The sequence below is a fragment of the Phocoena phocoena genome, chromosome 7 (assembly GCF_963924675.1).
Source record: "Phocoena phocoena chromosome 7, mPhoPho1.1, whole genome shotgun sequence".
Classification (NCBI taxonomy): domain Eukaryota; kingdom Metazoa; phylum Chordata; class Mammalia; order Artiodactyla; family Phocoenidae; genus Phocoena; species Phocoena phocoena.
Window position 1 is genome coordinate 106262518 of NC_089225.1, and position 16372 is coordinate 106278889.

The 16372-nt window shown below is 43.2% G+C and overlaps 1 protein-coding gene across 1 annotated transcript in view; it reads right to left on the minus strand.

Moving 5' to 3' along the window:
- The window catches only part of SP110 (SP110 nuclear body protein), a 38723-nt gene extending 32219 nt beyond the window's left edge, over positions 1–6504 (minus strand). The window contains 4 exon segments of the mRNA XM_065881138.1: positions 735–818; positions 2223–2489; positions 4621–4789; positions 6364–6504. Coding sequence (XP_065737210.1) covers positions 735–818; positions 2223–2489; positions 4621–4789; positions 6364–6501 — 658 coding nt within the window. The 5' untranslated portion in view covers positions 6502–6504.
- Positions 6505–16372: the final 9868 nt, after the last annotated feature.

Sequence of the window (16372 nt, forward strand, 5' to 3'; positions counted from 1 at the left end):
AAACAGATGCTAATTAGGGAAGGGAGGGGATGTGGAGACAAGGGAGGACCGGGTGAAAGAAACAATAGTGCAGCCTTGGGGCAGGGTCCTGGTTCCCCCTCAAGGGATACACATAAGGGTAGCTTTGAGCTGTTTTGCCGAAACCCCCACCAGGTGGAAGAAGTTAACAGGATGCTGCCCACAACCACGTAGACCCCAGACCGGTTGAAGCCAGAAGGTTGATGATGCTGACTCCCACTTACCACCAACCAATCAGAAGAACGTCCACGAGTGATCACGCCCCCTTTGAACTATTACTATGAAACTTCTCACTACCCCCTCCAAGTTGGGACACACAGTTTTGAGGGCACTAACTTGCTGTGGCCCCCTTTGCCTGGCAAAGCAATAAAACTATTCTTTTCTGCTTCACCCCAAACTCTGTCTCTGAGATATAACTCGATGTCTGGGTATAGAGGCTGGATTTGGCTTCACTTGGGCAAGTACTAATGGGGTTCCTGTCCCCTCGTCCTCAGTGCCACCTCCCGGTCCACCTTTCCCAGACCTGTCTCCCTCACCCTTCCCAGGGACTCTCTCTCCCTCTCCAAGCTCCTGAGGACGGGGTGAGCAGCATGAGCTGGGCCAAGATGGTGATGGAGAGCAGAGAGGAGAGCCCTGAGCCCGGATGACCCAAATGGCTTCTCTTCGTGGTAGATGTGAAAGCTAACATGAGCCTAAGTTGTCCAAATCAAGATTACCTGGCACGGGGCCTGATGGAGCGCAGGACATCTCTTGAGTGTCTTCCTTATCTTTTATTTGGGGGATCAGGTTGTCACTGGACACTGAGCAGAGGAAGAAAAGGAATTTCAGATCCGAGGACCCAAGAGCAGGAACCAGAAGTGGGAGGAACAAGAACAATCTCTTCCAGCAGGTAACAATGTTGGGCCAACCAAGCACCAAGGTCCCTCGAGGGTGGGGTAGAGGGGGACAGGGAACAATTATTTCCTTTCTTTTTTTTCTTTTTTGGTTGTGTTGTGTGGCTTGCAGAATCTTAGTTCCCCCCAAAGGGATCGAACCTGGGCCCATTGCAGTGAAAGTGCCAAGTCTTAACCACTGGACTGCCAGGGAATTCCCCAATCATTTCCTTTCAGTCACTTACTAATTTAATAACACAGGCACTTTTTTTTTCCTTTGAAAATCTAGAGGATGGACTCTTTCATTGTTACTGGCTTCTGGTTATGCTAACCTTATTTGGATGGTACTTTTTAGATGGGTGGAGAAAACATCCGGACCAAATAGGGCCCTTTATTCTCCGTATTGGAGAGCTCAGAACCCATGATACCATTTTTGACAGCGGCCAATAATATTCCACATTTACATTTAATGTAATCAAAGTCCTTTATCCTGATGGTTGGGGGAGATAAATGACACAATTTTAGAAGCTAATCAGGTCCAGCAACCTTTAAACATTTTATCATCTTTTCTAATAATTTTGATAACCTCCAAACCATATAAAAATGAATATGGTTGAAACTGAAAGGTCCCTGTAATCAGAGGGTGAGCAGTCAGTAAGCACTGAGGGTGGGTGTGTTGCACAAGTTACTTTCCAGTTCAGAACAGTGTGTTTTGAGTGTTGGTTTGACAGGGCTCTTGGACGTGATAGCATCAAAGTGGCTGTGATGGCATCCCTGACAAGAGGTCCTGAGCCGTGCGTCGGCCCCCCTCTCGTTTTTTTCCTTGTCACTCCCAGTTCTTTTTCCTGGGGCTCCTGCCACAGCCCTCTTGGCTTGTAGGTGTGTGTCCTCCCTTCACAGCCACCTTGAGCTGGGCAAGTCGGCCCCAAGCAACACTGCCTGAACAGGAATGGGGTAGCTTGGGCGTCTCTTGTGAATTTTCATCACTTATTTGGGATATCAAGTTGTCATTGGTCATTGAAGACAAGAAGAAAAATCACAGGTTACAGGGACAGGGTGTCAGGGAGGAGAGTGGAAAAAATGTCAGGGGCAGGCAGAGTACCAAGGGCCAAAGGGCAGAGGGTTGGGCTGTTCAAGGGATGAGAAGCAGGTGTTCTGGGTTCTGGGGCTTACCCAGGCCCCTGGCAGTGCCCACATCCTTCTTGGAAAGAGCTGTGTATGGTGGTGCATGCATGGGAAGGAGTAGATCAAAAAGACAGGACCCTGAGGTTCTAGGGCCACAGGCACCCTAGGCTGGGGCTGCACAGGTGTTGGACAGGGTCTGTTTCTCACCTGGAGTGAGCCTTCCTTCCTGGATGATTCCGGGGAGAGCCACGGTGAGGTCAGCAGGGCTGGGATGCTCGTGCAGGATCTCAGCGCTGGGCTGGGCAGGTGCTCCGGGCTCGCTGACACTGGGTGAGCAGGGTGGGCGGCTCGATGGGGGGTGTTGGCAGGTGGGCAGCGGCAGCAGTGCCCAGACGGAGCTCCTTCCTGCTGGGTTGGCTGCGGCTTCTAGAGGAATCGTTGTGATTCTGCCCCACCCTCCGTTGGAAGTGACAACTGGGATTGGCGAAGGATCACACATTAGTACCTCGGAATTATTTGGAGAAGGGGATTTCTTTATACTTGACATTCAATAGGACAAGGGCATGGAGTCTGTCACTCTCTCACAGGTGCGCAGAACTGAGTCATCATCATCATCGACCATTTGTGGCCCCTTTAGATTTTCTTTCTTCAATTTGAACATTTAGTGCTGTAACACCTGCTTCTAACCTCTGATCTCATACCAGAGTGGTTTCACACATGAAGTTGAGATTGACTTTGTACCCAGGGATTTATTTTCTTTAGTTTTGGCTTCAGAATTTAGACAATTACGTACAATGTTATAATGTTAAATGTCATCCTTGTTTTAAGAAATAAATATCTCACACCTCCCTGGAGCAAATAAGAGACAATATAAATTCCTTCGCACAGTGTATCAGGACCTCTATATTCTGGTTTCTGCTCATTTCTGCAGACTCGGTTTCCATGTCTTCTCACCTTGCACCCTGTGATCTGGCCACACCAAACTTCTCTCCCATCCCCAATACCCCAGGCCCTGGGCTTTCTGCATGCCATTCCCCTGCAAGGCCAGGGTCGGGTTTCTTTTATGATTCTACTCTATTTATTTCAGAAGTAAAGTTGTCTCAAGCAGTGAACAAAAAGAGGAAAGTAAGGCCAGATTTTGGAGAGGGTCCTAGAGCAAAATCGCAGAGTTGGATCCAGAAAGATGCTTGAACTCAGCCAGGCCAGGGGTGTGGGGTGGGTTGGAGGTACATATCAGTGTGTGGGTCCCTCTGACTCTTAGATTTACTTAGCCTGGCCTTTGAGCACATATTTCTCCCAGCACTGCCCTGATCCTGCCAAGAGCTCAGGCCCACGTGCAGCTGTGCCTTCTCTTTTGCTGCTCCCTTAGCTCAAGGAATCATTTCTCCCTTTGAGGAGGAGCCTCTTAATGGGAAAATATCAAAGACCAGATGAAGAGCCATCAACAGTGGTGACTCCACTAATAAGAATGTCACAATGCAGTGTGATCTCCTGGTCCTTCCCTTGTTGTTCTCGGATAAATGAACCACGTACTTTGACTCAACTAAGTGATTTTACTGCCTGCTCCTCTTACTCTTGCTACTTTCTTCCCAGCAATGTCACTGCTCTTTTTATACTCCTTTACTTATTCAGCTCTTTCTCTTTCCTCAAGGAACTTCATTCTCTACTTCTTTCTCATACTCTCTCTTTCTATCTCTATGTCCACAGTTCCCCTTCCTTCCTCTTTAGCTACCTTTCTTCCCTCCTCTAGCTTTACAATCTGTCCTCCAGCTGTCCTAGTTTAAAATAGTGACCATAATCTTGGAACCTGATTAGGAGACCCAAGTAGGACTCTTGGCTCTGCACTTAACAGACAAGTAACTTTGGGAAAGTTCTTCTGAGCCTTAATTTCCTTATGTGTCGTACGGGGATAATAATGATTTCAAGGATTGTTTTAAAGATAACATAAGATAATCATATAAAGTGCCTAGGATAATGCCTGGCACATAGTAAGCACTCAAAAAACAAACAAACAAACAAAAACCAAACCAAAACAAACCAACAACAAGGACCTACTGTGTAGCACAGGGAACTATACTCAATATCTTACAACAATCTATAATGGAAAAGAATCTGAAAAAGAATATATATATATATATATATATATATATATATATATATCTGAGTCACTTTGCTGTACACCTGAGGCTAACACAACATTGTATATCAACCATACTTCAAAAAAAAAGATACTTATTATTATCCATCCCTATCCATTTCTCTTCCTCTCTAGCTCTCCTTGTCTTTCTGCCAGACTTGGTCTCTGTCACTTTATGCATTCCCTTCCCTAGAGACTGTCCAGTATGCTAAATTGTACAATTTCCCCCCAACTCATAGAACAGGTAAGACAGAAATGTTTGTGTCCTCTAGAAATTCATCTTAAAGAACCAGGGCCAGGGGCTGCTTTTCCTGTCACACTTGTGAGAGAGAATGGTCCATCTCTTCCCAAAGAGAAAGTGGGCAGTTCAAGTGCATGTTCCACAAGGCAGAAAACCAGCCCAAACTTTTAGCGTAGCAACTTCTATCATGTTTCTACAGCCCCAACGTTATTCAAGAAGCCTCATACCCCTTTTGAAGCTCTTGAGGGTCGTCATCAAGTTGGGGTATTCACTCAGGTTTATTCGGCTGAACAACGTCTCCAGAAATGACAGACTAAACGTATTCTCCAGTTGAGTGAGGATGTTGTACACGACCCTGGATACAGGGACCATATTTCTATAGGCTTCCAGAGATTCCTTTAAAAGCGAAGTAAGGGATTATTATAAATGGTTATAAAACGGAATGGAGATTTATTACACACTTGTGGTTTTCTAAGCTGTAAGAAAGTGATTCTGCTCTCTTAAGAAGGAATTTAGTGCAAAATGTCAATAGTAAAATTCTCTAACGTAGAGAAATCACAGTTCCACATGTTTACTTTTGGAGCTTCATATATATATGGATGGTCACAGGAATTCAGCATTCTTGAAAATAAGGTTCTTGTGAACCTTATTTTAGGTATATTTGAGGGAAGAGAGAAATGTTAAGGAAGGAAAGTGGAGTCAAAGGCTGCTACTGTGTAATTCTCCAAGGCTTTGGGCAGGACTCTCCAGCAATGGACCTAAGAGTTGGTCACAAGTGGCAATTCTGTGGATTGCTTGTCAGCCTCTGCTCTCTCTTTCCGTCTCTCTTGGACTTGAAATGGCCTAAATGGGAAATCAGAGAAGTCCTCCTGATGAGAGGTTGGCCAAAAGGAGAAACATGGCAGGAGAGAATCAACTACAAAATACTTATTGAGAAATGACTAGGCTCAGTGAGCTCGTCCTAGGGTACCTAGCAACAGATGAGACCAGCGTGGTGCTACCCGTGTTGGGGGAGAGGCACTGTCAGGTGGAGAAGACGGGCATTAAATAATAAACACAAATTTAAAAAATACTCAGTTCCTATTGATAGCAGTGTTATGAAGGGAAAGCATGGATTGCTATGGGGAAGAATAATGAGGGGGTCTTAACTAGATGAGTGGGCCAAGGACCCTCTCTGAGGAGTGACATCTGAGTTATATGAAAAAGGGTTGGATCCAAACAGGCCAAGACTGGGGGAAGATTGTTCTACCAGTGCTAGCACTTTTCTGGGCTTGGGGCTCAGGAAACGCTTTAAACAACCAAAATTATATGAAAAGAGTGCCATTTCTGTCCACATAGCCATATCTCCCACTGCCTGTCTTGCTTCACCTCAGAATGGACTGTGGGTCACAAGCTCTTAAGCGTTGAGATGGTACCCTTAGTGGGTTGAATGGTGCCTTCTCATATCCAAAGATATGTCCGCTTGAAACCTGTGAAAGTGACCTTATTTGGAAAAAGGGTCTTTGCAGATGTAATTAAGGATCTTGGGATGAGACCATCCTGGATTACGGTGGGCCCTAAATCACAGGGACGAGTGTCCTTGTAAGGGAAGAGAAAGGGAGAAGACACAGAGAGGAGAAGGCAGTGTAGAGATGGAAACAGCGAGTTAAGTGATGTTTCCGTGAGCCAGGTTTACCACGGATTGCTGGCACCACCAGAAGACAGGAGAAAGTCTCGAGAAGGAATCAACCCAGTCAACACCTTGAGTTTGGACTTCTAGCCTCCAGAACTGTGAGAGAACACAGTTCCTTGTTTTAAGCCATCTGGTGTGAGGTCACCTACCCTGGACACCTTCTTTCCCTGGTAATGACCATTTTTGTCTGGAACTTCCAAATTCTAAAAGCCCTGGGGTCTTGTGGTTTGAGACCTCAATGATCCGGCATTCTTGGTGGGGGCTGGGTTGCCACGGCAAAGCGGTCAATGTGACTTACCTGGTACAGTCTCTCGGTGATGAAGAAGTTGTCTCGGAGACCTTCAAAGAAGGGAAATGGCTTGTTTATGGCATAAGCAATCTCCAGCTTCTGATGTATAAAGTGCTGTAGAAGAACCTCTTTCAAGGTCCTGGTCATGGTGAATCTCCTACGGAAGAGGCACAAGAAGAAAAGAGAAGCAAAGACTTTGAGGAGTTAGGGGAGCTGCTCTCCGTGTTGTACAGCATCTCGAGACAGGCATCCTGGTCCCAACGGCATCCCTTAGCAGTCTGAAAAGCCGCATCTGCCAAAAAGACTCATGGGTATAGGAAGCAGTGACAGTGCCCAGCAACAACAGAAGCTGAAAGTGACCCACAATGTGACATTGAAATCCCAAAGGGGCTGCTGGTACTAAATAGAGCTACTATTTACCGTGTGCTTCCTGCATGCCAGACTGTGTACCTTTAAGGGTTTCACATGCAGTAACTTATTTGATCTTCACAAAACCCTTTCAGTCTGGATTGCACCTATTTATATTGTCAAGGACGCTGAGACAGAGAGAGGTTTAATAACTCGCCCTAAGTTGCAAAATTTGGAAGTGGTAGAGAGAGACGAATTCCAATTTTCTGGTTCCAGGCGTGTAGTCTTAAATACTATGGTCTGTGGCTACATTGAGCTGAGTTAACCAAGATTGCCGGGACTCAGTTTAAGTATACACTAGCAATGCTCACACAAAAAGGAACACTCAAAGACGAGTAGGAAGATGGAAACCTGATAATATTTAGAAACTTTATTAAGCCACCTACAATCTCTGACACGCAAACAGGCCTGACATAAATAAGGACATGAAGGATGTGAAAGGCATGATTAGCAAAGGTGACTTGACTGATTTATTTTATGTATCAATTTCACATCTCAGAACAGACATGTCTTTTCCCGTGCCCATGTGACATTACAATATTTGACCATTGGTAGGCCGTGAGAAAATATTGATAAATTATAATAGGAAGAAAATGTACCTATGATATTCTTGACAAATTGTCAAGAAAAGGGAGTCATTAACAAAAAACTTCGATCACCTAGAGATTTCTTTAAAAACAAAACAAACATGGATCCCATTTTTCCAACTTCACCTTGTGTCGAAGAAAAAGTTGAACTGTTAATTAATGACTATTTCTAGGGATTTAATCCCAGTGGCAGATTGAGCGACCCTGTCTCTTCCTCCTCATTCCCAAATAGTTAAGGTTAACAGGAAAAAATATACATTGTATAAAACAATCATCCACAACAGTACTAGAAAACAAGAGACGATGCCATAGGGGGTCTAGAGTTGTGATGAAATCCTAGAAGATAGAGAACAGATGGGAAAGAAATCTACCGTTCACGATCTGCATAGGGGAAGGATATTGCAAAGATCAGCACAGAGCCAGAAAACACCAGAATGAGCACATGCTAAGAAGAGGAAGGGGCCCTGGATGACTAATTATACTACAGCGTTCGGAATAGAACATCCTCCATAACCCTCATTCTTCATCTGTTATGATTGCCAAGGATGAACATGAAGCACAGAGAGGTTAGGCAACTAGCCCAAGGTATCTGGTGGCAAGACAGAGCTCATCTGACCAAAGTCCCATTTCTCACTAGTGCATTTTACCATGTCTCATATATGAGCATTCAGGTTTGTATTACGTAAAAGGGTCTGAGAAATGAATAGGTAAAGATAAACATTCAGTGCAAAAGACATAAACAGGCAATTGAATCAAATGCACAATTAATATGTAAAACACATGGTAAGTCACTAGTAGTCGGAACAGTGCAAACAAAAATAATTTAATAACGTTTGCCTATCAAATTAGTCACGATAAAAATAATAGCAATGATCATAGACAGTCCTGGTGAAGATGTAAATAGGTCCAAACTTTCTGGAGGTTAACTTAGTAATCGGTACCAAATACCCTAAAATATGTATTCCCTTGAGTCCTAAATTCCACTTCTGGGAATTTATTTCAAGAAAATTATCATGAATGTGCTTAAAGAAAAGATATTAAAAAGTTAATACACTCTAGAGGAAATTAAATGTACTCTCCTTATTTTCTCTTTTCCACTAGCTTCCCAACTACCTCTAGTCACTTGTACAATGAATAATGGATGAGTTGCCCTTTGGCGGCAGAGTGCAGGATCACTCTGCATGGACAAGGAAGGTACAGAGCAAATCTCAAGTTCCATCCACAATAACAGGCTAGAGTTTAGGGAAAAAAGGACTGAACTGTGTATTTGCTCCCCCTCTTCATCCGTCTTCTTTTTAAGTCTCCTGTTAAATCCCATATCCCCTCTCTACCTCTTTGGAAAACATTATTTTACAAAGAAAGAGCCTCACAGTTTAAACTGTTGAGTTTCACCCTGCGGCTGCTGCCAGGGCCTTAACTGTAAAAGCCAATCACCAAAAGTGAATAACGCAGCCGAGACGAAAACCCACCTGGACGCTGAGATTGCTACCTGTTCCTGCCCCCTTCTGGGTCCAGGGGCTGGCCGGGGATGGCTTCTGGGAGACTGAGAGAAGGGCAGGGAGATACCAGTGGACGAAACAGGAAGTCTGTGCTTTTCCACACACGGTGAGGGCCTGGCTTCTGAGGAAAGGAAAGTGAAAGTAATTGGGCAGATCGAGCAGAGCTAAAGACAAGGCCGCACGCAGTGCCTGCAGCCTCCCTCCACCTCCGGAAACTCGTGAGATTCCCAGGGCATTTGGGGGTGGGGGCGGGGGTTGCTGCCTATCGGGCTCATCCTGGGGAGGTGGGTACAAAGGGGAGGAGGCATAGGGTCCAGCCCCAGCGTCCCCGGGAACTGGGAATCCACCATCTATTGGCCTCCTTACCCACTTTTATTTCCCCAGGACGCGTCCTCCTTCTCTACTTTTTGGGGTGATGAAAATGAACCTAAACTGAATTGTGGTGATGGTGATTGTTACACAACTGAATACATTTACTAGAAATCATCAAACTTAAAAAAACAAACAAAAAGACAAAGGGGAGGTTTGGTGACTCAGAAATGCCTGTACTTTGTCAGGATAAAATGATTACCAAAGAAAATTGAAATCAAAGGAAACCTGAATATAAACTGATATCATGCAGTGGTAGACAGCAGAACTCCAGGCAGGAAAGTGTGTCGGAGCCAGGCTGGCAGTTGGGAGCTGGAAGTGTGTGGAAACTGGATCTAGGGCAGAACCAGGGCCAGGAGAAGACTCTAGGGCAGCCACTCCAGGGAAGCAGGGAATGCCCCCTCTATACATCCGATTAAAGATTTCTAATGTGTGTTGGCATGTAGGATCTGTGAGAAACCCTTTAATGTAGAAATCTGTTTAACTTTATTTAAATCAATGATTCTCAAATGTATTCGATCCGTGGGTTCCCCCTCCAGGACACCTATAAGGTATCCTATCCCTCAGAAAAAAAGATGGGAAACAACAGTTCTAGGGTCCAAGAATCCTTGAAACTAAGGCTAACCTACATTGGGCAAGAGCTCAATTTTATTGACGTATAAAATGCATTCAACTTAAGTGTGCATGTTGATGAATTTTAACAAATGTATCGGGTTGTCCAAAGTGTTCATTCAGGCTTTTTCATAACATCTTAAGGAAAAAGCCAAACGAAGTTTTCGGCTAACCTGATAATTACAACCACAATTAAGATATAGACCATTTCCATCACCCCAGAAAGGTCCCTTGTGCCCTTTGCAGATAGCTTCCTCCCCAACCCAGCGTCAGGCACTCACTGATCTATGGTGTCTATGATATCTATGACTATCACTTTTTTATGACTACAGATTTGTTTTGCCTGTATTAAAGTTTTACATAAATGAAAACACACGGCATGCACTTTTTGATGCATGGCTTCTTTTGCTCATCATAATGTCTGATCACCAGGATGTCACCAACATAACCGATCCATGTGATGTTCTTTGAGAGGTCCAGGTGATACAGATCTCTTGGGACTATGTTACCACAAAGGGTGGGTGAGTTAATATAACCGCAAGACAAAACTGTAAATGAATAATCTTATCTGTCAAGCGAGAAGGAAAATGGTTTCTGATCCTCCTTTTTAATCAGAATGGAAAAAAACACATTTGTCAAATCGATGGCCACATACCATGACCTGGGCTGGGGATCTTTCTGCCTGGACTGCCTATTTTCTGCTTTCAGTCCTCCAGCCTTCTTATAAATTCTTTGAGCTACCCAATATACTTCTAAGAAATTGATTTTCTGTCTGAGTTAGTCCGAGTCAGTTTCGGTTACTTGTACCTCCAAATCCCAACTGAGTAAAAAGTGGGTAGTAGAGAGTGAATTGTGGGCAACAGATCTTCACAGAAATGTGATCCATCTGGGATGGGTCATCTGGCCTGGTAGTGAGCATCCCACTAGCGCTCAAAGATGGGAGTTTGGTAGACTGTGGCGAGTTAATAGCAAATTAACTAATAGCACTGGATTGTGATCAGGACTCTGCAACTCACACCTATATCCCAAGTGTCAGATCTCAGCACACTTAACGAAGTGGAAAGACATTTTTCAGGTGGAAAGAAAGCGCTGACTCGCCTTCAGAGATTATCACCTCCTTGACCTAAATCTGGGTGGGAGAACAGAGCAAGGAGGCAGGTCAGAATCTTCTCATCCCTCAGGTCTTACGGAAGAAAAAGGAGACAACTCCCCCCCTCCATTAGGAGCCAGGGATCAACTGATGGTTCCTCAGTGGGCTTGGCCCAGGCATCCCTGATCTTATCCCAGAGAGAATGGTTCTCTAGTGAACACAGAGAAAAAAAGACAGTGGAAAACAGAAGCTACAGTTCCTATTGTTATCTGGGCTAATGCAGGATACTGCCAAGTAAGATTTTCTTGTAAATTTGACAGCAATACCCTGTAAGTCCTAGTCTTACCACCATCAGCCTTGTGATGGAAGTGAGGAACACCAAAGGCCTTGTGCTTGGCATATTTATGTCAGCTGGTCTACTCTGGTCTACTCTGTGTCAGGCCTTGTCGGGGACGTTGTGCCCAACGGAGGCCCCAAAGCTGGGAACAGTGGTGTCCAACGGAGACGTAGCTTACTAGCCTCTTTGCCCACCAAAGTGAGGGAGAGAGAGAGGCAGGCAGTCCCACGTGTGTGTAGCAGCTGTAGGCACACGAACGCTGCCCACTGGCCTCATCGTGTGCTGGAATCTGTCCCAGCCAGATTTGTGTTCACTTTTTTGGGGGAAAGAGAACAGACAAGGGCAGAAGCGTAGAAATCTTTTGTCCCCTCCACTTGGCAAACATATTTATGCAAATTTTCTAGCACATCTATAATGAGCCAGAAGAAGACAGATTCAGTGGAACATACTTTCGAAACATACTACTTTGAGGCTTCCCAGCTATCACCTACTTTGGCCCACGGCCCTGACCAAGACCTTGGATTCTACAGATACCTTGACTCCCGTTCATCTCTGATTTAACCCATTGCCCTGCCTGGACTTCTAGTCTTCTGGTTTTGTTTATTTATTTTATTTGTGCTTTGCTCCCATTTCTTTATCTTTCAACTTTATGCTGATGTAGTGTGTTTTTCTCAGTTGCTTCAAATCCTTTGCAAAATGAGGGTTGGGTGTAAGTGAAAAAATTATGTGCAAACATAAATGTAACACACTTGTTAGCTAGCATCATCACATTGTTCTTTAAGGTGTAGGTAGTCTCAGTTCCAAACTTTTCCCCATCTAATGAGAAGCCCGTCACTTTCTTTGAGATTTCAGTGACTATTTGGAGCTCAGTTTTTTCCCAAGCACTCCTGGCTACATTTGTAAAGTGCCCACATATTCAAGAAAACTTAGACTTGCACATCAGGCTTCTCTGCCCAAACTTTGCACTTCCTTCTGGTTGTAGGAATTGGGAGGGTTCTTTCTGGCCTCTGGTTGCTTTCCAGAAATTTGAAGAATATTTTCCCCAGCATTTCGGCTCTCTCCAGTCCTGTGTCTGAACACTGGGTCTAACTCGTCCAGTCCAGGCTCACTACTGTGCTTGGCCAGCCCATGGGCCTAAGAGAAGATCTGAAATGTCTGCCTTTTTCTTTTTTCGTCTCACAGTCACCTTGGCAAGACGCAGGAGCAAACGTGGCATTTTCTTCCTCCCCGTCGCCACTATGCCATGTCACCTCAAAGCAAATTTGATCTGTTTGAGTTCAAGAGACTTTCCTGCCCCCTTTCCTTTGCGGGAACAAGTGGTCCCCTCTCTTCCGTGGATGCCAGGAAATGGCCCTGCTCCTCCTCCCACCCCACCCCCCGGGGCTGAGAGTGGGCGGAGGGAAGACCAGCGTGTTGGTGCAGCCACAGTCACACAGGTCAGCTATTTCACTTTCCTTTTACCCTTTAGGTGCCGCACCCGAGGGATCCATCAATGGGCAAACTTTCTTGTCAGAGCTCCTGGAAAGGACAGAGGCAGTGAAAATCTAATCAAGAGTGATCTTAGGCCTAAGGAGAAGATGGCAAGTACAGGTACTCCCATCAGCTGCAGGTTAGTCCTGGCCTCCTGTGTCCAGCATCTACACTCATTATTTCTGTCTTCCCAGCCTCATTCTATAGATATAAACAGAATGGATGACAAATCAATAAACGGTGAGGAAGTAAGATTTCAAAAATTGCAGTGGATTAGCCAGCCGTTGCCGTGGAAACTTAAGGACACCCTGACTCACATCACCTTCTTCTTTTCTTGTAACTGCCATGCAGCTGGGTGGGCACTGTTGGAATTCCCTGGTCCCTCTGGGGCTTGCTACAAGGCTGGATGATTCCTTGTGGCCTCTGAGCCCTCTCATTTCCCCATAACCTCCTTGATCCCTACCTCCAAAGACAGGTCTGTAGGTAAGAGTCTTTTCAGAAAAATTTACATCCAAATGGGACTCCCAACTGTTGTAAAACCTTTTTCTAGTTTCTGGATAGTGGGGGGGCCAGTTTTGTCAGAGCCCATCTGTGTGGCCCTGAGTCTGAGAGTCAACTCAGGACCTCTGAACACCCAATTGGAGGAACTGAAAGTAGATGGGGCTCAACATGCATGAATGCAAACAGGCAGGGAGGGAGAAGGTGCTTTTTTCTATTCTGGGATGTATTACACATCTGGTTAGAGAAGGAGGGAAATTTGTCTTTTAAAAAGAGAAGATATTATTGTCAATCATCAATCCATTATTGTTGGTAAAAATTAAAGCAATATTAAAATGTGTGAAAACTCCTCTAAGCTGGGGCTATTTCTGGTGCTGGCTGGGCCCCAAGAGGGCAGCGGCATTGCTACTGGCAGCGGTGCAGCCTGGCAGGTCCTTAGCGCCCAGCACCCTTTCTCTTGGAGGCTGACAGTGCGTCCCGCCTCTGCTACCCACCTGTACCTGAGAGATAGGAAGATGAGCCAGTGGAGCTCAAAGTCCAGCCAACCTTTGGCCTCCAGTCAGGAAAAGAAAGGCACTGAGAGGTGAGGGTGGGGTGATGCTGACCTCATAGAATGACTTAGGAGGTGTTACTTCTGCTTATATTTTCTGGAAGAGATAATAGTTGAAATGGTTTGGTAGAATTCACTTGTGATACCATCTGGGCCTGGTACTTTCTTTTTTGGAGAGCTGTTAAGTTTTGATTCAATTCCTTTAATAGATATAGGCCTATTCAGATCATCTATCTCTCTGATCTCTCTGTGTGAGTTTCGGCAGTTTGTTTCTTTTAAGGAATTTGTCCATTTTATCTTTTATCAAATTTGTAGGAATAGAGTAGTCCATAGTATTATTTCTTTATTATTTTTTAATGTTCGTGGGACTAATAGTGATTGAATATTCGTGGGACCAATAGGGACTAAATTGGTAATTTCTGTCTTCTCTTTGTTTCTTTGTTAGCCTGGCTAGAAGTTTATCAATTTTATTGATTAAAAAAAATCAGCTTTGGGTTTCATTAATTTTTTTCCTAATGTTTTCCTGTTTTCAATTTTATTGATTATTACTCTAATTTTTATTATTTCCTTTCTTCTGCCTGAATTAGGCTTAAACTTCTCCTTCTTCCCTAGTTTCTTCAGAGGGAAGCTTAAATTATTGATTTAGCTCTTTCTTCTGATACATACATTTGAATGCTACACATTTCTCTCTAAGCACTTTTGTGCTGCGTTCCATAAATTTTGTTAAGCTGTGTTGTCATTTTAATTTAGTCCAAGTTATTTTTAGATTTCTCTTGAGACTTCTTCTTTGATCCTAGAAGTATGCTGTTTAGTCTCTAAGTATTTTGGAATTTTCCAACTCTATTTCTGTTATTTCTACTTTAATTCCATTGTGGTCTGAGAACATAGTTTTTCTGATTTCTTTTCTTTTTAATTTGTTAAGATGAGTTTTACAGCTGAGAATGTGGTATATTTTGGTAAATATTCCACGTGAACTTGAGTGGTGTGTATATTTTGTCACTGTTGAATAGAATAATCTGTAAGTGTCAGTTAAATCAGATTAATTGATGGTGCTGTTCAGGTCACTGTATTCTTACTGACTTTCTGCCTGCTTGTTCTACCAATTACTAAAAAAGGCCTATTGAATTCTCCAACAACAAGAATGGATTTGTCTGTTTCATCTTGTAGTTTTATCAATTCTTATCTCATGTACTTTGATGCTATTTTGTTAGTTGCCTACACTTTGAGGATTGCTGAATCTTCTTGGAGAAATTGACCCTTTATTTTTATACAATGCCCCTCTTTGTCTCTGACAATTTTCCTTGCTCTGAAGTCTTTCTCTGAAATTAATATAGCTACCACAACTTTCTTTTGATTAACGTTGTCATGGCGTATCTTCAGCCCTTCACGTTTAACCTATCTGTGTTATATATTTTACAGTGGCTTTCTTAAAGGCAACATATAGTTGGGTGTTATTTTTTTTCACTCTGTCAATTTCTGTCTTTTCATTGGTGTATTTAGACCATTCACATTTAAAGTGATTATTCATATGGTGAATTAAAATCTACCATATTTGTAACTGTTTTTTATAACTGTAACTGTTTTTTTATTGGTAACTGTTTTCTATTCATTGTACTTGTATTTGCTTCTATTTTTTCTTCCTTTCTTTTCCTGCCTTTTGGTTTTAATTGAGCATTTTGTGACTCCATTTTCTCATCTCTCTTAGTATATTGATTATACTTCTTTTAAAGCATTTTATTGGTTTCCCCAGAGTTGGCAATATATATTTACAACTAGCCGTGTCCACTCTAAATTACAATATACTGCTTCATGATCAGTGTATGCACCTTACAACAAAATGTCACCAGTTCCTTCCTCCTGTCCTTTTTAACACTGCTGTCTATCATTTCACTTATCCATTTGCTATCAATCACATAGTTGTTCTTTTCACTTTGAACAAACAGCTATTTCTTAGATCAACTTAGAATAGGAAAAAATTTTTTAAATTATTTATTCCTATTCCTTTATTCCATTTATTCCTTCTCAGATGCTCTTCCTTTCTTCATGTAGATATGAGTTTCTGACCCATATCATTTTTCTTCTGCCTGAAGAACGTCTTTTAACATTTCTTTCGTGGTAAATCTTCTGGCAATAAATTATCTCAGTTTTTGCTTGTTTGAGAAAACAGTGAACATGGTTAACCAGGTGCTGGCTCTGAATTCTTAATTTCAAAGGATATAAGAGTCCAGATTGGAGGGTTTTTTAAATTTTATCACTTCAAATTTTTATCTACATTTTCTCTTGCATGGTTTCTGATGAGAAATCTGATGTAATTGTTATCCTTGTTTCTCTAAGGGTAAGGCTCCCTGACCCCGCTCCCCCTCTCTTCCTTGGGGGAGACATTTTCTCTTTGACTTTGGTTTTCTTCAGTTTGAATATGAAATGACTCATAGATACTTGGTATTTATCTAGTTTGGTGTTTGCTGAGGTTTTTCAATCTGTGGTTTGTTGTCTGTTATTAAGTTTGGAAAAATTTTTGGCCATTACTACTTCTAATATTTCCTCTGTTCTCTTTTCTCTTTCTTCTCCTTCTGGTATTCCACTTATGTGTATCTGTTC